The sequence below is a fragment of the Leptodactylus fuscus genome, chromosome 9 (assembly GCF_031893055.1).
Source record: "Leptodactylus fuscus isolate aLepFus1 chromosome 9, aLepFus1.hap2, whole genome shotgun sequence".
In the NCBI taxonomy this organism is placed as follows: domain Eukaryota; kingdom Metazoa; phylum Chordata; class Amphibia; order Anura; family Leptodactylidae; genus Leptodactylus; species Leptodactylus fuscus.
This window is the reverse complement of record NC_134273.1, coordinates 65470511-65491621: the sequence shown is the minus strand read 5'-3', so window position 1 is coordinate 65491621 and position 21111 is coordinate 65470511. Positions and strand designations below refer to the sequence as shown.

The following is a 21111-nucleotide window of genomic DNA, read 5'->3' as shown; positions in this document are numbered from 1 at the left end:
TTTTCCTGGATTAGCAGGGTTTCCAGCAGCAAAGAAAAACCTAGTGTTAGGAAGCTCAGAGTTGGTTATAAAAATAAAAGAACCAAAACGTATCTCCTGGACCCCCACCAATCTGGCCAGGGTCAGCGCTGGTCTGCTCAATAGGAAATGCCAGGAAGTCATTTGTTGAGAGGGCATGTCCTGTGTGGCGAGACTGAACCAGGAAATAGGAAAGCGGAGACCTGACCAGCACTGAGATGGACGTGGCGGGGATAGAAGAGTATTGGTTCTTTTATTTTTAACCCACCCTGAGCCGGCCATTACCAGTCTTTTTCTGCTGGGAAATCCTCCTTATCTGCTGCACCACATCTGCCATTTTAATGTGTGCAGTATATTGATGTCTATAAATGCCAAGCGGTGTTTTCTGGATATTCGGAGGGACAGTCCCCACTCTTACCTGTAAATTCTAAAATAAATCTATAAAAAACAGGAAGGATCAGCTGATTTTACAAGTTTTGTAAATGAAATTCTGCAGAAGAAGGGGGATGAATGATTTTTTTTTTATAAAACCCCATTCACACACAGCATTTAAGCAGGGACCAGCACAAGAGGGATACATGGATTCTCCTAGATCCTAAAGTTCTGTTATGAACTCAGGTCAGTGAGGGTCCCAGCACCCCTACTGATCACCTGTCCCCAGCAGCATATCTAATTCACTGCAGGTTTGCCCCCTTTCAAATGAATGGGAGTTGATCTGCAATACCCAAGCCTGGCCACTAACTGAGAACAGCGCTGTCTGTTTCCTGTTCCATTCTCTGTGTATCAGCTGCTGAGAACAGCTGATTCATGGGGGTTCGAGCAAAGTATCAGACCTTTTCCAATCTGATATTGATGACTTATTAATATTTTTAGCCTGGAAAACCCCTTTAAATAAAAATATTAAAAAATATGAGCATGGCCTTTAGGCTTTGCTCACACATGTAGCATATATTTGTTGTACATGTTGAATGTGTGCTGCGAAACCAACATAATAGATGCATGGAACTGCATGACTCCCATTAAATGGAGTCTGACCACAGCAAAATCGGTATCAAACGGCGGTTTCTATACTTTCCAAAGAAGTCTTTCTTATTCTACATTGCAGCCCCATTTTGATGAAAATCTGTGTTTTATCCTGTGTAAATGAGCTAAAAAGGCCTTTACGGACATTTCTTCTCCTGCTGGGGCTTTGCTCTCTGCTCTATATAAATCGGCCTTAACCCCACTCAGCTCCAACCCCATTGCCTGAGTGATATCGGACTCTTTGTAGTAGTTGTAGTAGTGTTGATTCAATACCTTGCTCCATAGGAATGCGTGTTATCAGCTAGCGCCACCGGCCGGCGCTTAACTCAGTGTTCGGCCGCTTATATGCATTCCTATGAGAGCAGAGGTATTTTAAACTATTCGTATATACTCGAGTATAAGCCGAACTTTTCAGCAATTACTGCACCCAAAAACTCCGACCATTTTCATTTTTGAAATTTTCCAGTAGCTGCTGCATTTCCCCCCCTCGGCTTATACTCGAGTCAATAGGTTTTCCCAGTTTCTTGTGGTAAAATTAGGGGCCTCGGCTTATATTCGGGTCAGCTTATACTCGAGTATAAACGGTATTGCTCATTTTTCACAATAATAAAAATTCTGATATTCATGCTTAATGGAGCTGCAATGCAGAATAAGAAAGGCATCTTTGGAAAGTGTAGAGGCCTTCCTACAAGGTACTGCCATTAGTTCGATACCAATTTCCTGCTGATGGACTCCCTTTAATGAAATAATAAAACCCCGTAGAAATTAGACTTTGAGTCCACTGAACAGCTAGTATGTAGGTAAAGGGATTTAGAGCAGTGGTTACTAATATCTGACCCCTGCACAGGATAATGCGGGGAAAAAAAACAGACTTCAGCGAACATTGAGATTTATTCTAGCCGCGAGCCAGGAGACCTCAGATATTAAATTCTCCATGGAAACAGGCAATAATAGAATAGGGGGCCGCAATGTTCTCCTTTTAATAACGGAGGATCTCTTGGATACTGGACTGTAAACATCAGGAAACGGCAGCAGAAAGGCCGGGAGTGAGCAGCTGGCATCTTATAGAAAGGAAGAGGTGAGGAGAACAGCTGGAGGCCACGGCTTTGTATGAGAGTAGTCAGGGGAAGCAGAAACTATTAGCCATCATTAAAGGCATGAAAGACTTTGTAGCTGGTGGGCAGGAGAGGACGGGATCGGCAGTAAGAGACCCACGGGTGAGACGTAATGTATACTGTAACTACAGACACCGTACATTTACCAGCATTGGATTTGGAATGAGTAAGGGTATGTTCACACTGAGTTTGCGGACAAGGATGTAGGCAGGGTTTTTTTGCATCTCAATCAACATTTAAAGAAAAAAATGAAAATGATGTCCCCTATCTTAGTGCATGTTATATAGCATGAAGAAGCTGAAATCAGCACCGTTTTTCCTTTGCTGGTATCTCCTTCTCTTGCAGAAATATCAGTAACATTAGTTTTGCACTATTAATATTGCTGTACTGTAGGGGGCGCTCTTTACAACCCAGTGCCATCGCTGGGCAGGGGAGAACGCATCCTTCACAGTACAAGAGAGTATCGCTTTACCAAAAGGTGGGCGTTCTTCACTGCTCAGTGGTGACCCTGGGCTGTAAAGAGCGCCCCCTACAGTACAGCGATATCAGTAGTTGAAATGAACAGCATTGTTATCGCTGCAACAGAAAGAGCTACAAAAAAAGAAAAACTTGCACTGGGCTATAAGGCCCCATTCAAACGGGGCAAGAGGGGGCGAATTTTGGCGTGGAATCCATGTCATAATCCGCCCCCTCACAATAGTGGTCTATGTAGACCGCTAGCGCTCTTTTTTCGAAAAAAAGTAGTGAGCTGCCATTTCTTCAGGTGGATGCGACCGCCTCGCAGCAGCATGCTTTGGACCAGGGTGCCATGACTGTCGGAAGTCGCAGCAGGCGGATTTTGGCCATATTCTGATGCGGCTTCCCGTGTCAGAATCAGGACCAAAATCCACCATCCGCGCCCTGTGTGAACCGGGCCTTAGACATGAAATATCCCACTGTTGGTCTCTCCTCACAGCAAATGTGCCCTGTTCCCATTGGAAACCAATGCAAATTCAGCAAAGCCTATGGGCAGGCCCACTTTAACCATTTATGGTATGTATACATAGAAAGAATTCATTTAGACGTGTCTCTCTATATAAAATGTACGGGGAGATTTACTAAATGCACCATAATTCTGGCACAATTTGCATCAAAAAAAAAACTGTAATAACTCGCTTCACATTTACATGTGTTTTAGATATTTTAGACACTTTGCAGTTAAATTTTGGCATGATCTTCTGGTGTAAAGTAAAGCCAAGTAGTGTAATAGGAGGTGTAAAGTCTAATAATATAACATAATATTTGTCACACTGTAATAAATCTGGAACATTGTGAGACTGTCTGGTCTGACTTTGCATAGTCTAAGTTTTAGATAATATTAGTAAATCTGCTCCAGTGTGCGTATACACAGTATGTAGGTATTAAGACATGTCTTTAAGTGTCTGTATATATGCGCCTGTATATATGTTTCTGTATAATATATAATGATAATTTATATAATACATATTTGTAAATACAGTGGGGGAATTTATTAAGACTGTTGTTCTGTGTACCAGATTTATTCTATTCCCTGACTGGCACAAGATGCACCTGAATTATTAATAGGCTTCAGCCTCTTAAAGGGGTGGTTAAGGGTTAAGATTTGTATAGCCTATACTCAGGATAGACCATAAATACCTGATGGTAGGAGGCCAGCAGCCAGGCCTTGGATTGATCAGATGTATGGAGTCGCTTCCAACGCTTATCCTATACAGAAAGCAGCCGGACACCATCACTGCAGCTAAGCTCCCACTGACTTCAATGACCGCTGTGATGGTGTAAAAGCGCCCGCCGGCTTATAAATTTACCATCAAAACGCTTGCTTTGACACTAAATTCCAATGGCCTTTTCGCACAGCCATGGCGGGTCGCTGATAGCGATGTGGGTCCGCAATGAGTTTTTCAATTTATTATGGCCTCAACTATATAATTATATTATCTCTGTACTGTGACATTACCATGTTGCAATATAGGAACAAATCACAGCGGACAGCAAAAACCTACATGTCGGGTTTTTGCTGTCCGCTTGAAAAGTCGGACATCTTTGGGAACGGACACTTAAGGACACCCACGGACAGTAAAAGAACGCACCCGATGTCCATTTAAATGAATGCAAAACGTCACGGACACAGCTAGTGTCCGATGATAATGTCCGCACAAGATTGTGAACAGACATTAGCAGCGGACACCGACGGTAGTGTGAACGCTCCCTTATTCTAATCTTATTGCAAAATATTTCATTGTTCTTACTCTACCTCCTCTGTCATTAAATTTGCTGCTACTTCTACGCCGTCGCATTCTCCTAAAACCACATCTCCCAGAAACCTCAGTGCGCCCAGTTCTGGTCAGATGTATTGACAAGAAGCAGCACACAACCAACCATTGGCTTAGCTGGCCTAGCTGCTATACTCTGTACATGAATAGATAAGGGCAGGTCTACGTTCATGTGATGAAGACAGCCAAAGACTGGACTGTCAATGTGTATATGACAAAAGGGACCCTTGTTCTCATGGTCGGTGGAAGCCCCAGTGGAGAGTATCATAACCTACTCGCAAGATTTATGACAAGTTTCTGATGATCGCTGAGAAAACTTCTTGAATAACTGAAATAATTGTAAAAAATCCCCCAGGATTCAATAGTTTTATACAATAATACATAAAAAGTCAAATGAAAGAGCAGAGAGAAGGTCTAGGTACTGTGAGATGTGGACGGGTCACTTGTGCAAAATGAAATAGCGGTCTGTAGAAAATATTAGGCTCAAAGCAAGAACTCTGTACAATGAAACGCGAGCAAAACACCTGCAGGCTGCACGCAGGAAACATTTCTCAAACCTTTGATATCATTTGCAATATGCATCAAGCTACAATGTTCTCTTCTCGTCTGTTCCAGCAGAAACAGCTGGCGATGATATAAAACCCTTTCATAATAGAAATGATTAAAGCAGTATCTTCTGGAAATAATGTTCTATATAAATGGAGAGATATGCTTAAAGGAAATATGAAAGGGACTAAAAATACTGATGATGTATCCCAGGGATAGGTCATCACTATCAGATCTGTGGGGACCGGACACCAAACACCCCCCATCGATCCGCTGTTCTCTGGTACACAGAGAATAGAGCAGGAAGCAGGCAGGGCAGTTCTCTGTGTAGTGGTGGATCTGAGTCTCTGCAAGTGAATGGGAGCTAATGGCAAAAACATTGATAAACACAGACCAAAGACTTTAAAGTGGATTTGACTGTCTAGGTGAAGGCCTATCTTTATAATAGGTCAATAATTGAAGGTCCACATGGTTCGAACACCTCAGACCCCGGCAATATGACATCACATTCATCGGTCACGTGTCCTGATCGCAGCTCAGGCCCATTCAAGTGATGGGGCTGTGTTGTGATATCAAGTACAACCACTGCACAGTGTTTGGTGAGCACTGAAGAGGCTGTAGACTCCTCAAACAGCTGACTGGCCAGGGGGATGGGTCAGCCTCAGGTGATTCCCAGACAACCCTCTTTAAGACGGTAAACGTTCTTAGATACCCAAGATATTCTATCCATTACCTATAGAGTGGCTTGTGTGGCTATAAACCAGACAATCATATAATAAAAGCTCTTTCTATGAAACTTCACATAAATGGAGGGATTTCTCCTTCCTTCAGACTTACCTTTTTCTTAGATTTAAACACATTGCAGCGGAAAATATTACTCGATCCATCTCTGGCAATGTAACTAAAGATCTTGAGGTCTTGGGAGTCATGAGAGACATAGAATATTCTGCATCAAAGAGAGAGATGGAAAAAGGGGTTCAGAATGGAATGGAATAAAAAGGATGATATGTACAGAGCAGTGGGAGCCTTTATATATGAGAGTGTGAGTGTGAGTGTGTGTGTGTGTGTGTGTGTGTGTGTGTGTGTGTGTAGCAGAGAGACTTACATTTATGTACAGCTGTAGCAGAGTTATAAAGGACCTTTCACATCCTCGGGCACATATGGTGTAATATACCGCTAGAAAGCCGACAATGTGCTGAATTCAGCGCACTATCAGCTTTCCTGTTCTGTGCCCCCACTGAAGAGCTATCTGTGCCGTTACCGTAGCTCTTCAGTGTCAGAAGAGTATTTCTGACAGTTTTTCAGGAATGCCCCTCTTCACGGTAGCGTCAATTGCACTGTACTGTGAAAGGGGGTGCTCCTTACCGCCCTGCAATGACGCCGAGTGGAGAGGAATGCCTCCCCTACTCCTGATAGTATTCGTCTATAGACGAGTACTGGGGGACATTCCTCACTACTCAGTGTCATGGTTGGGCAGTAAGAACGCCCCCTCTCACAGTACAGTGCAATAGACGCTACTGTGAGGAAGGGCAGTCCTGACAGACTGTCGGAAACGCCCTTCTGACAGTGAAGAGCTACGGTATCGGCACCAATAGCTCTTCAGCGGGGGCACAGAACGAGAAAGTCTATAGTGCGCTGAATTCAGCGCACCGTCGGCTTTCTAGTGGTGTATTAAACCACATGTGTCCCAGGTGGTGAAAGATCCTCTTTAACCTGAACTTTTGCAATTGGTTAAACTGCTGCAGTGGGATATCATATCACAGACAACAATAAAAGACACACTTTATTGTAAAACATTTTTCACTGACTTCTCATGGGTTTTTGTTGTCTCCTATGAAAAAATATCACGCTAGAATAGTTTAACTGTTTGCGGAATTTTAGATTAACTCTGCTACATTAGTATACTGTACACACTATATAAATAATCTGTTTTAGGTCTGGTTTTTGTACTTCTGACCTGTTGGAGTTGATGGATGCACCTAATGCAGTCATGGTACGAGTCACATAAATTACTGTCATGGCTTAATCCATCTGGCACTAGTTCCTACTGTTTTTTTTTTCCAAAGAATTCATCTCTTGTATGTGTTGCAGGCACTAACCTGTAGATAGGATCTTGCATCACCAACATCTTGCTTTGATCCCAGTCCCATTCCTTCTTCTGTAACAAGACATGGCTTAGTCAATATGTAGAAAGACTGTACAAGGTTATCTGGTTCATCCTCAGGTCACTTACACACTGACCGTGTATTATTTCCGAGTATTTTTGGGTAAACTCAAAAAATGCGTTACTTTTACAAAAAAAACGTCAGCCAAAATCAAAGCGGTCAGTGTACATATTCTTACATGAATGTTAGTGCGTCTCCAATCTCCAATAAATTATAAAAAGAAGTGCCAAGCTTTTCTGACTATGCTTCTTATAGGGACTTCTTAAAGGGATTTTCTTAAAATATAACTAAACTTTCAGACAACTTGATTTTCTGCCAGTATTTGTGTCATTAATACATTTTGTAATGTACTTTATTAACAAATTTTGTTTCCTTTCTGTGAAATCTTGCATTTCTTTACTCTTTCCCCTCTTTCAGTTCTCTAATGAGAGCTGTGCTCTGCTTCTCATAGTGTACAGAGGACAGGTTATGTGGAATACAGAGAAAATAGGGGGGGTGGGGGGTGGCTGGGCTGTCAGGAACACCCCCGAAAGTACTCGTCCATAGTCCTGTACTGTCAGAGGAGGAGTTCCTTACCACCCAGCGATGATGCCGAGTTGTGAAGAACGCTCCCCAGTACTACTCTATGGAATGAGTACAGTCAGGGGAGAACGTTCTTCACATCCCAGCTAGACTGTCAGGAACATCCTTCTGACAGTGGGTAGACATCGGTTCCGTTATAACAGCGCCGATATCTCGAGCCCTGGGGCATATAACAGGAAAGCTGACAGTGCCCTGAATTAAGGGCACTGGTGATTTTCTAGCGGTATATAAAACCGCATGTGTCCGAAGATGTTTAAAGGTCAATACTGGTCATCAACATAAAATGCACGGAAAATAAATTTTATATGGCATAAATGTCTGTTAGGTCATCGGAAAGAAAACCAGCTCATATCAGGAGAACGTGGTTGACCTTTAGAGGGTAATTTTGGCTTGCTCCATTGAAGAACATGGATGTTTTGGTTCTAGCTCTGCCTTTCACAACTCCCATAAACTCGAACGTATATCTTATTTTCTGCAGTGCCAAACAGTGGACAAAGCACCCAATTCCCCTGACATATGGGGGATCCAGAGATGGCTGCACATCGCACTATTCATAACTGCCCTTTCTCTGCTACTGACCTGTTTACACACGAGCAGTCACCAAACATGACAACCTTTTCTCGGTCAAGATGGTTGGAGATGGCCCTGAATAGGTCATCACAGCCTGAAAGTGGCCCCTGACCTGCATCCTTGGGTTAGGGTCGACAAAGGGAAGTATACTCATGTAATCTATTTGGTTATGTATTAAAGAGGATATTTCAGGTCCTCTAACATTGACACTGTCAGTTTTGCCGGTATCTGCGCCGGTTGCAGAAATACTGGTGCAGTTACTTCTCGCACCAATATTACTGAACTATCAGGGTGTCGTCCTTACAGCTCAGTGTCATTGAGGATGTTGAGCACCGATATCTCTGCAACTGGGGCAGATACTGGCAAAACTCACAGCATTTCCTATGAGAATGCTTTGATACATAACCATATATAAAACATTGACCGAGAAGAATGTATAAAACCGTAAAAGAACCTTGTATATTGTTTCCACAACGCAAGAAGACTGAAATCAACATACAGAAAATGCATCAGTCACCTTCTTTTTCTTCTTTAAGATGACTTTCACACCGTCTACAGATACCATCAGGTTAACTTTCTTCTTCTTGATGTTCTTTGCTTTGAATTCATACTGCAGGAAAAAAAAGATATTAGTCAGTATCAAAGACTAGACATGAAAAGGCACAAAAGAATCAGTCAGGAAGAGGTCACCATAATATATCAGTGAAGAGGGAACAATACGGGATTTGGGCTTTTCGTTCATGCAGATGGTGGAAGCTAGACGCATACAATGAAAGCCCAGACAAAAGAAAGGTCTTACAAAAGAAATAATACACGGGGTGTAAAGAATTCAGCGGCTCTTGACATCTGATGAAGGATAACCATCAGGACTTTAAATCACATTATCACAAGTTATATCACAAGATTTCCATACTGGTTAAAGGGTCTCCAGAATTTGGACGCCATCATCAAAGAGGACCTTTGATCACCTCCGCAGGCTCTTTGCCTCCTTCAATAGGTGCCCCTCAACAGGTTCTGGCATATTTAGAATTCATTCTGTAGCCCCCACATTCCAGAGCAATCAATGCTGTTAGTTCCAGCACTGGATATGCCAACGAGACTTTATACTGTCAGATGTGCGGTCCTGGACTGGAGTAGACAGACAAAGACCACCCACCTAACAAGTAGTAAGCCAATTTAACAAGCAAATGGAGCATCAGTGCCCTCCCTTAGGCAGCACACTTAGGGGGCGTTCACACATTAAAAAAATAGACGCCTAGTAATAACGGACAGTATAACGCACGCCCATCTGTTACTGTTAGCCATAGGCATTCATTTTACAAAATTATGGATACTTGCCATCCGATATAAATCGGTTATTCCTGCACCCTGCATTATTATGTCCGTGAAAAAACAAAACCAAAAACCTAACATGTGACATAAACGGAAAACAGATAAAATCCAGTTGAAATCACTGGGATTTTTAATGGATTTATGATGGTTCTGTTAGTGCCCATTGTTATCATTTTGCAAGGGTTGCTAGCAATGGACATTACTGACGGTAGGGTGAGCGTCCTCTTAGTTGTGTGCATGCGGGCTCACTGTCATTGAACTTAATGATCACGTATTGTGTGTGGAGATGTCTTGACTCTCCCCCAGTGTGGGAAAAACAAAGATTGGAGGGTGACCATGTGTATGGGGCGGTAAGATCAGCATCAGTGGCTCATGATTTTCACTGATCCATACATTAAAATAAAGGGAGTGAGCAGACAGGTATAGGACCCTCTCCATATTTTGAGACTCCTCACTAACTATGGCCCAGACACACAGCCGCAAAAGCTACGACAGTGTGAATAGGCCCATAGACATGATTGTGGCCGTACTTTGATCCATATGGTTCTGTGCATGAGGCCCAAGAATGTATGTATACTTGACAACACAAAGACTACATGTTTATGATGAAGTCGGGAGGAATAGCTGCACAGATGACTGCTATGTAAAGTGTAAGGCTAACTTTAGGTTCCAAGTAGCACTGTAACCTGTGATCAGCTTATTGTTGGGGGACTCTTAAAAAAATGGAAGCATTTCAAAGTAGAGGCTTCTCATATTCTTTATACGTTTTCCAGCAATCTCCAGTAATTCCAATAGGGATCAGAAATGGAAAAAACTGCTGCAGTATAAAACATGGGGGATGGGGCAGAAAATAGCCTGAGCTTGTAATGTACAGTGGCAGCAAATTGGCCCATGAATTGCCCCATGGGGTCCCAGCGTTCATGGAAAACTGAGCTTTACAAAAAATTTCCGAGGTTTACTTTTCCCTAATTCTTAACACTTAAATGCATGAGGTACTGTATTGCGGGTGTAACGCTCCGCCCCCTGCTGTTCTACCAAACCAAGCTCAGACAACCACAGCACACAAAATCACACAAAGATTAAGGATGATAATGCAATAAGGAACGGAAAAAGGAAGGAAATCAAACTCTGCACAGATTACTCTGGACTTCCATTGAAGGAAGTGTGATATGTGACGGTGACTCACAAGAACCGCCATATCTCCCCCAGGTTACAGATTGGGAACACGTCCAATCCTTCTATAATGGACTGACTGTATAATGCTCCGCTAAGAACAAAGTAGATGTGTATAAACACAGGATAATCTCATTTACTAAAGCCGAGAGAGATTAAGCCACCTATAGAAATGAAACCTTCTAGTCACAATGGCGTTAGTATATCGGCATCTTAGTTTAGGTCTTTCACACTATAAAAGGTGCTTTGGTTCACCTCAGACATGGTGGCGTGTTACTATTATAGTCCATGGTTATCCATACACCAGCCACTGGCTGGGATCACAATGACAAAACCCAACTAAGGCATTGACATTCGCAACGTAAACTTTTATCAACGCCATCATTCTGACAAACTATTATTCCTTCTTCGGCTCAAGCTCAATAGGCCACATCATGGCTGATCGATCAATGGTGCGGTCATTCAGACCAAACTCAGTAAGAACAACTAAATTGTCTGATCTGGAGACATCCCAAACTCTTTGGAGCTTTTTGACACCTACCTACACACCAAAAGGTGCCTTCCTCCCATTTGTGACCACACATCAAATTACTGGCCACGGAAGTGACCACCTATAGCCAGTGGCTGGATTGGCATTCACACTTCCATGTGGACAAGTACCAGCTGGAACCCAGGAACGAGTGCAACAGATGATCTATTTTAGGCATCTTAGGCCCCGTTCACATCTGCGTTTCGGTTTCCGCGAATGGAAACCTATATGCATTAAAAGCAGTTACCTGGGAAACCCATGGACCCCATAGACTATTATGGGGTCCATGTGGTTTCCACATGAAACATGCGAAGAGAAAAGTCCTGCAAGCATAGGTTTCCGTTTGAGGGATCTGAACGCAGATCTGAATGGGGCCTTATACAGTACTTTGATGTGTCAGTAGCGGACTGAAGTGGACCTTCACTAATAGCAACATCAAACACGTCTCTCTAAGGTTAAATACACATAGTTTTTTGGTCAGGATTTCGAGGCCGTATCCGCCTCAAATGGGAGCCGCTCAGGAGTTTTTTCCGGCTCACGAAAAAAAGAAGCGAGGTGCTCATTCTTCAGGCCGAGTCGCCTTGTGATTTGGCCTGAAGACACTCCCTCCAACGGACTAGGCCCATTCATTGGGCCTAATCCGGAGCGGAGTGCGCGGCTGGATGCTGGTGCAGTGCACCGGCTTTCAGTCGCAGCTACGCATTTTTTGGTCCGGAGGCCACCTCAGGTTCCGGACCAAAAATCTCTGTGTGAACTTACTCTAACAGATGGATCCCTCTAGAACTTATCAGAAGATCAGTTATATAAAATAGTCATCATGATATGGGGACAAGTGTGAAATTTGGCAACCATAAAATGTTATCTAGCCAAGCGAACGGCCCTTTAGGTGGAGGAATAGTCTGAGATACACTTATAGAATCTGCCACGCTGCACACAATAAGCACGGGCCTCTTATCACACAATCTCAGTAATATCAAGCAGCCTTCATTGCAGCTCAGTCTCTTGTATATCAGATAATAAAGCGTGTTGTGAAGAGGTCCTCGCTAGTGAATACAGATCTGAATTTTCTCATGCGTGATGTAACGGCTTGCATGGAGTAATTACCGATAATAATAAGGTTGGGTGAGGCAGCTGGAGCCATACAGTATGGTAACTGTAATAGGATGTCTGGCTGTCAGGGGACGATAGAAAATGAAATGCCATTTCATTGTGGCAGCTGGAAAGCTATTTCCGGATCAGCATATGATAATGTGTCTGAAAGGCGAGGAGACGGAGCGAGGGAGATAGAGATTCACACGTCAGATCTGGTGTACATCAGCGGGCAGAGAAATAGACCTTGGCACACTTGTAGGTTTGGTTTACACCAAGCAATATTAGCGCCAATCAGACAGATGTGAGGTAATTCATTTTCCAGACGTAGGTCTGAACGCGGAATTGACATTCACTGTTTCCATGTAAGCACAATATAGCGATTCTACTACCCAGAACGCCATTATATTCTGCTATAGTACTGTAGCTATCTCAATAATAAGACTCTAGCAGTGTCATGTGGGCGAGATAATGAGGAGATCTAATGGATCCAATTATGTCGCGTTACAAAAAGCAATTATCATTATGATTTGGCATCTTCAGATTTAGATTTATAAAAGCAGGATAAACAAAGCAAATGATGATAATGGAGGGAAGGGAAACCGTCAGGTGAATTCTGGTGTCCTGAGGGAGAGAAGCTGAGATCTGTGATACATAGGTTTATATGATAGAGAGAAGCTGAGCAGCGTTATATATAGGTTTATACCATAGGGGAGAGAAGCTGAGCAGCGTTATATATAGGTTTATATGATAGAGGAGAGAAGCTGAGCTCTGTGATATATAGGGTTATATGATAGAGAGATGCTGAGCAGTGTTATATATAGGTTTATATGATAGAGAGATGCTGAGCAGTGTCATATATAGATTTATACCATAGAGGAGAGAAGCTGAGCTCTGTGATATATAGGTTTATTTGATAGAGAGAAGCTGAGCAATGTTATATATAGGTTTATATGATAGAGGAGAGAAGCTGAGCTCTAAAATATAGGCATACATGATAGAAAGGCGAGCTCTGTGATATATAGGTTTATTTGACAGAGAGAAGCTGAGCTCTGTTGTACATAGGCTTATATTATAGCGGGAAAGAAGCTAAACTTTAATGTATTTTTCGGACTATAAGACGCACTGGACTATAAGACGCACCTAGGTTTTAGAGGAGGAAAATAGGGAAAAAAAATTTTGAAGCAAAAAATGGTAAAATATGTAATATATGGGAGTTGTAGTTTTGCAACAGCTGCAAGGCCACATTGACAGGTGACCCTGCAGCTGTACGGGGACGCATAGAGTGTTTTTTTTTTTGCGGGGACAGATGTACTTTTTAGTTATACCATTTTGGGGAATATCTATTGCTTAGATCACCTTGTATTGAAAAAAACCCGGTGGTTTATGATATATGATTTTCTACTTTTATATATATATTCTAGGGACAGGAGGTGATTTAGAACTTTTATTTATTTCATATTTTTATTATATATTTTTAAAGCTTTTTTTTTTTTTTTTTTTTAACTATTTTATTCCCCCCCGGGGCTTGAACCTGCGGTCACTTGATTGCAAGTCCCATAGACGGCAATGCAACTGTATTGCCGTCTATGGGACATTCTGTCTATTAGTATTACGGCTGGTCATAGACCCAGCCGCAATACTAATATAGCCGTGACAGGCCTGGGAGCCTCATTAGGCTCCCGGCTGTCACCCGAACAGGTCGGCTCCTGCGATATCGCCGCGCAGGAGCCGGCCTGCAACTTCACAGGACCGGCCCCGGGGGAGAAGGGGCCACCGATACTGACCCAGCATCCGCTGTACTAGAGAGGCGGATGCCGGCAAGGGATCGACGCCGGCACAGGTGCCGGGGCCTGAGACATCACTACGCTCCTCTGCCCTGCATGAAGCCAGCGGCGGGGGGACGGAGGAGCGGAATAGCATTGCCGCTGCTGGCTTCATGCAGGGCAGAGGAGCGTAGCGATGTCTCAGGCCCCGGCGTCTATCCCTTGCCGACATCGGCCTCTCTATTACAGCGGATGCCAGGCGCCACATTCGGACTATAAGACGCACCCTTCTTTTCCCCCCAAATTTGGGGGAAAAAAAGTGCGTCTTATAGTCTGAAAAATACGGTATGTGTATATGATAGAGAGAAAGGTGAGCTCTGTGATGTATAAGTTTGTACGACAGAGGGACAGAAGTAAAGAAGTTGGACTCTGTGATACATAGGTTTATATGACAGTGGGAGAGAAGCTGAGCTCTGTGATATATAGGTCTATATGACAGAGGAGAAGCTTCTCTCCTACTATCATATAAACATCCCACTCCTGTATACAAGGCTTCTCCTGAGTTGCACCTCTTCTCCGGAATGCTCTACCCCAGACAATCAGGTCAACTCCAAATTTCTACAGCTTCAAGAGCAAACTAAAAACACATAATTTCAGACAGGCCTATCACAATTCCTAATGTAAACAGGAGCAACACGGTGGCTCAGTGGTTAGCACTGCAGTCTTGCAGCGCTGGAGTCCTGGGTTTGAATCCCGCCAGGAACAACATCTGCAAGGAGTTTGTATGTTCTCCCCATGTTTGTGTGGATTTCCTCCCATTCTACAAAGACATACTGATAGGAAAAAAATGTACATTGTGATCCCTATATGGGATCACAATCTACATAAAAAAAAATTCCTAATGTAAACCATTCTGCAGTTAAGAGTCCCTAGAACGAACCCTCCTCTGTTCACGCTCCCGCAACACCCCACACAATATGATGCTGTATCGGACTGTAATTTTATATGTCCAGGCATCATCTACACATTTATGACACTGATTGGTGACGGCTTCTACAGCTTTTTTATGTGTAATGAAAGTAACCTCTATTACAAAAATATCTGGACCACTGAATAAGCAATGCCACCTCCGATGCTGCCCCTGCTACCTCTTGTGTCACCCCCTCTACCTTGTAAACTCGGATTATAGATTGTAAGCTCTTGTGAGCAGGGCCCTCAGTACCATTGTGTGAAGTGACTATTTCTCTGTAATATATCTTTTTGTCTGTACTCGATTCTTACATTTTGTAAAGTGCAGCGGAATATGCTCAGCTTCTATCCTATAACCCTATATATCACAGAGCTCAGCTTCTCTCCCTCTATCATATAACCCTATATATCACAGAGCTTAGCTTCTCTCCTATCATATAACCCTATATATCAAACAGCTCAGCTTCTCTCCTATCATATAACCCTATATATCACACAGCTCAGCTTCTCTCCTCTATCATATCCTGCTTTCAGATAGGGCAGCATAAATAACCTGACAGGTCCAGTGTTAGCCAAGACAGTGCTAAAGGCTGAACTGCAATACTATGTAAAAACACCATGATGATGATGGTGATGAAGATGATGGTGATGAAGATGATGACATCACAGTAAGGTGACTCCGGTTACACAGTTAGCTCTGCTACATCTACGGTGCTGAGCAAAGTTTTTAGGCATTTGTGGAATAAAAACGGCAAATAAGGGTTTAAAAAATAAGTAATAATGATAATTTATTTTGTCAATTAACAAATATTGAAATGAATAAACAAATGAGAAATCTCAGTTATATCAGTATTTGGTGCGACCGCCCTTTACCTCATTTCTTCTAGACACACTTGTACATATTTTTTGAAGGCAGGCAGGCAGTTTCAACCATCTTGGAGACGTATGCACAGATCTTCTGTGGACGTAGACTTGCTCTATTAACTATTAACACTTCTATTATTGAAAGTATTTTTACTTTGCAGCATTTTTTCCACCTTTGCCTAAACCTTTTGCACAGTCCTATATATAGAGTGATGATTCATCAGACCAGGGTAAATGAAGACGACATGTATAGTAGGGTGAGGACTAGATCAATGGAACATATAGATTGTAAGCAGTGCTTCAGCAATAATATATATCTTAGCATACACTGTGTGTAGGGGCCATTTGATGGGCATTATATTGTGTAGGGGCCACTGAGGAGCATTAGATTGAGTCTAGGGGCCACTGGGGAGCATTAGACTGTGTCTAGGAGCCACTGGGGAGCATTAGACTGAGTCTAGGGGCCACTGGGGAGCATTAGACTGTGTCTAGGAGCCACTGGGGAGCATTAGACTGTGTCTAGGGGCCACTGAGAAGCATTAGACTGTGTCTAGGGGCCACTGAGAAGCATTAGACTGTGTCTAGGGGCCACTGAGGAGCATTAGACTGTGTCTAGGGGCCACTGGGGAGCATTAGACTGTGTCTAAGGACCACTGAGGAGCATTAGACTGTGTCTAAGGACCACTGGGGAGCATTAGACTGTGTCTAGGGGCCACTGAGGAGCATTAGACTGTGTCTAGGAGCCACTGGGGAGCATTAGACTGTGTCTAGGGGCCACTGAGGAGCATTAGACTGTGTCTAGGGGCCACTGGGGAGCATTAGACTGTGTTTTGGGGCCACTGGGGGGCATTTGTTTGTTGGTAGGAGGCCACTGGAGAGCATTAGACTGTGTGTAGGGGCCACTGAGAAGCATTAGACTGTGTCTAGGGGCCACTGAGGAGCATTAGACTGTGTCTAGGGGCCACTGGGGAGCATTAGACTGTGTCTAAGGACCACTGAGGAGCATTAGACTGTGTCTAAGGACCACTGGGGAGCATTAGACTGTGTCTAGGGGCCACTGAGGAGCATTAGACTGTGTCTAGGAGCCACTGGGGAGCATTAGACTGTGTCTAGGGGCCACTGGGGAGCATTAGACTGTGTTTTGGGGCCACTGGGGGGCATTAGTTTGTTGGTAGGAGGCCACTGGAGAGCATTAGACTGTGCGTAGGGGCCACTGAGGAGCATTAGACCGTGTGTCGGAAGTCAATGGGGAGCTTTAGCCTGTTTTAGGGGGGCCATTGGGGAGTAATAGGGCTAGTTCACATTGACTTTTTTGGCAGCGAATTTTGACAAGGAATCTGCCTCACAATCCGCTGGCAAAAACGGCTCCCATTGGCTTCAATGGGAGTCACTCGCTTCTTTTTTTCGTTAGCTAGTAGCAGGAAAAAAAAAAAGAAGTGAGCTGCCCTATCTTCCCGCAGATTCTGTGGCTGACTCAGCCACGGCGTCCACGGTGCAAGACTCCCTCCCAATTAGGCCCATTCATTCGGGCCTAATCCAGAGTGGAGTGCCGCAACAGGATGCTGGTGCACTGTATCGGCATTCCGTCATGGCTAGCCACGCTTTATGTTCACACACGGAATCCATTTTCTGCCATGTGAACACACCCTTAGACATAGGGGCCACTTGGGAGCACTATACTGTGAGTACATTATATTATGTATGTAGGACCCATTGAGGAACATTTTATATTCCCCGTGTGTAGCCATAGGGGAGTACTATACCACTGAGGAGCATTATACTGTCTTAAATTTTTCAATTATGTATTTTTTTCAGTCTAGAGCACTGTACAGCTCAAAAAACATGCCTAAAACTATAGAAATTTTTAGATACTATATTTTTTCATACACAATTCAATGTCATAAAATAAGCAATATAAAAGAATACACATAATAATCCAGCTGGGGTTGTTCATTTAGTAGGAAAATGCATTCCACCTCCAGTCAGTGTCTCCATGTACACGTGCACTGCGCTCCCCCGTACTGTACCGCCATCTCCATACACTGCTGCCTACAGCTTATTAGAAAGAGCAAATAAGTGGAAGTAAAGAACACAAGGATTAATGAAGTAAAAGACGGCTCTTCACTCGGGTGCTACGGGAGGGCACACGGCTTGTTTCTATGGAAACACCCTATGTATTGAGCGCCGCTGATCTGTATACTCTCTCTGATGACCAGAATGTCAGGCATTGTAAAACGGCTTTATACTACATATAAGGTTCCCTATATACCACCCTGTAATGTATCAGGATTTACCGTAATAAAGTAGCATTAATGAGCATGTACAAATACGCACCATGGACAGTGTATACACATCAGGGTCCGCGGCCAATTCTAGCTACATCCAGATACAGTCTGATAATATTCCAACCAATGCAAGTGAATGGGGTGTATTTATATCTCATTCACTGGCTCTGGGGAAAAAAAAAGTAAAAATTATCTGGGCCGCTGAAATAAACAATGTGAGAATAATGAGCATGGATATTAGTCTTGCAGATTCTGAATGGACTAGCCATGCCTTAGTCCACTGTAGTGACTCGAGGCCTGCAAATATATGGGCCACCAATAATGCATACCTCCCAACCGTCCCGATTTCCGCGGGACATTCACGATTGCGGTGACGTGTCCCGCGGTCCCGGTTGGAGGGAGGTATGTCCCGATTTCAACTCAGATCTGCGTCCAGAGGAGGCAGATCTGAGTTGAACACATACTCGGCTGAAGCGAGGAGCTGTCACAGTTCAGCTCATTGCTTCGCCGTCACACGCCGCCTACTGGCTGTGTAGACACGATGTGATGACGTCACATCGCGTCTACAACTGTGCGCGCGAGAGAGAGAGCGGCGAGGAAACAAGGAGAATGTAAGTGTAATGTGTACACTGAGGTGGAACGTGAAACTGGGGGCAGATGAAGGAGAGGACCACATGAATCTGGGGGCAGAGATGGAGGGGACATGAATCTGGGGGCAGAGATGGAGGGGACATGAATCTGGGGGCAGAGATGGAGGGGACATGAATCTGGGGGCAGAGATGGAGGGGACATGAATCTGGGGGCAGAGATGGAGGGGACATGAATCTGGGGGCAGAGATGGAGGGGACATGAATCTGGGGGCAGAGATGGAGGGGACATGAATCTGGGGGCAGAGATGGAGGGGACATGAATCTGGGGGCAGAGATGGAGAGGACATGAATCTGGGGGCAGAGATGGAGGGGACATGAATCTGGGGGCAGAGATGGAGGGGACATGAATCTGGGGGCAGAGATGGAGGGGACATGAATCTGGGGGCAGAGATGGAGGGACATGAATCTGGGGGCAGAGATGGGGGGGACATGAAACTGGGGGCAGATGAAGGATGTATATGAAACTGGAGGCAGAGATGGAGGGGGGGGACATATAATTTACGGGTGACTGTAGGAGGATTATACTGTGTGCGGGTACATGAAAAAATAATGAGAATGGGCGGAATCAACACAAGTTGGGAGGTATGTTAATGCACCAGTAGAGTACAGAGCAATGTCTACAATGGCTGACCCTTTTGGTGTAACCAGATGAGACAAGTGGACCTGATACACAACAGAACACCCTAATAGGCCAAGAGGAGTGAATGAGGCACCATGCACAAAATGCACCACCAAGTTGTATGTAAGGTTATACACATCGAGGAAACAGCATGTACATGCAAATAAAGCTCCTAGCTTCAATCTGTTGCATGTGGGAGAAGTATAAAAGCGAGATTGACAGCAACTTTTTTTAGCCACAAATATCCAATCAAGCGGTTTGGGGTGCAATTTGGTGATACCTTCTGTTCCTTGATATGCCAGTTATTAGTACTTGGTTATTACTCCGGCAGATCACTATGTGCCAAGAGTCATAGGAACGGAACCAGGATGTGGATGTCACCAGTGATGAATTCAAGAGACGTCCAGGGTCCTCTCCTGTGACCATGGATTAGCCTTAGCGGTTATGTGCGGAAAGCTGGAACAAGCCACCAGACTGGACAGCGCTGGGGGGCACCAGAGCACCGGGGAGAGTCGAATGTGTTGGTTTTTTTTTTAGGTTTCACCTTTCCCGGCCTCCTCCCCCAGTATTAAAATATCCTGGACATCCCATTTAAGGAGCATTATACTGGGATGGAGGAGCATAAAGAGTATTATGCTGCCGTGAGGGCACTAAGGGGCATTGTACTGTGTGAGGGCACCAAGGGGCATTGTACTGTGTGAGGGCACCAAGGGGCATTGTACTGTATGTTTGGCACTAAGGTGGCATTAAACTGTGTTTGGGGGCACTAACAGCACATTATACCTTGTGGAAGCACTAAGGCACTATACTTTTTGGGCGCCATAATGTGGCAATATATTGTGGGGGACACTTAGGAGGATTATACTGTATGGGAAGCATGGGACATTAGTTCCCCCATACAATATAATGGCCTATTAGTGGTCCACATTATAATGAAGTATTGGTGCCTCCTCAAAGTATGCCCCTTAGTGCCAACTCCCCCACCCACAAACAATAAAATTCCCCATTAGTGCCCCCACATATAACGGACATTAACCGCGGTCGGGAGCAACATTTGGTCCCTGCTGCCATTATTGGAGTAATTTATTTGAGTGGGTAGGTATGTGGTCTAAGAACATTGAGAACATAGTCCTGGACCACTAGGGATACTAATAATAACGTCTTTCTATGTCTTCCACCAGGATGCAATGGGGATCTTCAATCATTTGCTCTAAACTAGTTTTCTGATTTATTATAACTCACATTAGTTTTCTGGCAGGAGTTAGAATTGAAATCTATAGCCGTTCGTACAAGGCGTAGATTTCCATTCTGGTGCTGGGACGTACAAAAGATTTATGAAGATGCCACATAAATCTGCCATAACGTGCGGACCTAGTCCTCCATGGAGCAAGAAAAAAATCCCCCAGTGCACAGAAAAATGGTGTTGGCTCCCAGGTACAAATACATCAGCTGTAGAATGGAAGGCGCCCAACACCCAGGGATACAATCCAATACTTTTATTAAGGACACTCACATAAATTAGCTT

At 43.9% G+C, this 21111-nt stretch overlaps 1 protein-coding gene across 1 annotated transcript in view; it reads right to left on the bottom strand.

Moving 5' to 3' along the window:
• The window catches only part of NOS1AP (nitric oxide synthase 1 adaptor protein), a 48267-nt gene that overhangs the window by 6916 nt on the left and 20240 nt on the right, over window positions 1–21111 (bottom strand). Inside the window, exons 3-5 of the mRNA XM_075287381.1 lie at window positions 8828–8920; window positions 7093–7151; window positions 5831–5939 (exon numbers count right to left, since the gene is read on the bottom strand). Coding sequence (XP_075143482.1) covers window positions 5831–5939; window positions 7093–7151; window positions 8828–8920 — 261 coding nt within the window. The remainder of the gene's footprint in view (window positions 1–5830; window positions 5940–7092; window positions 7152–8827; window positions 8921–21111) is intronic.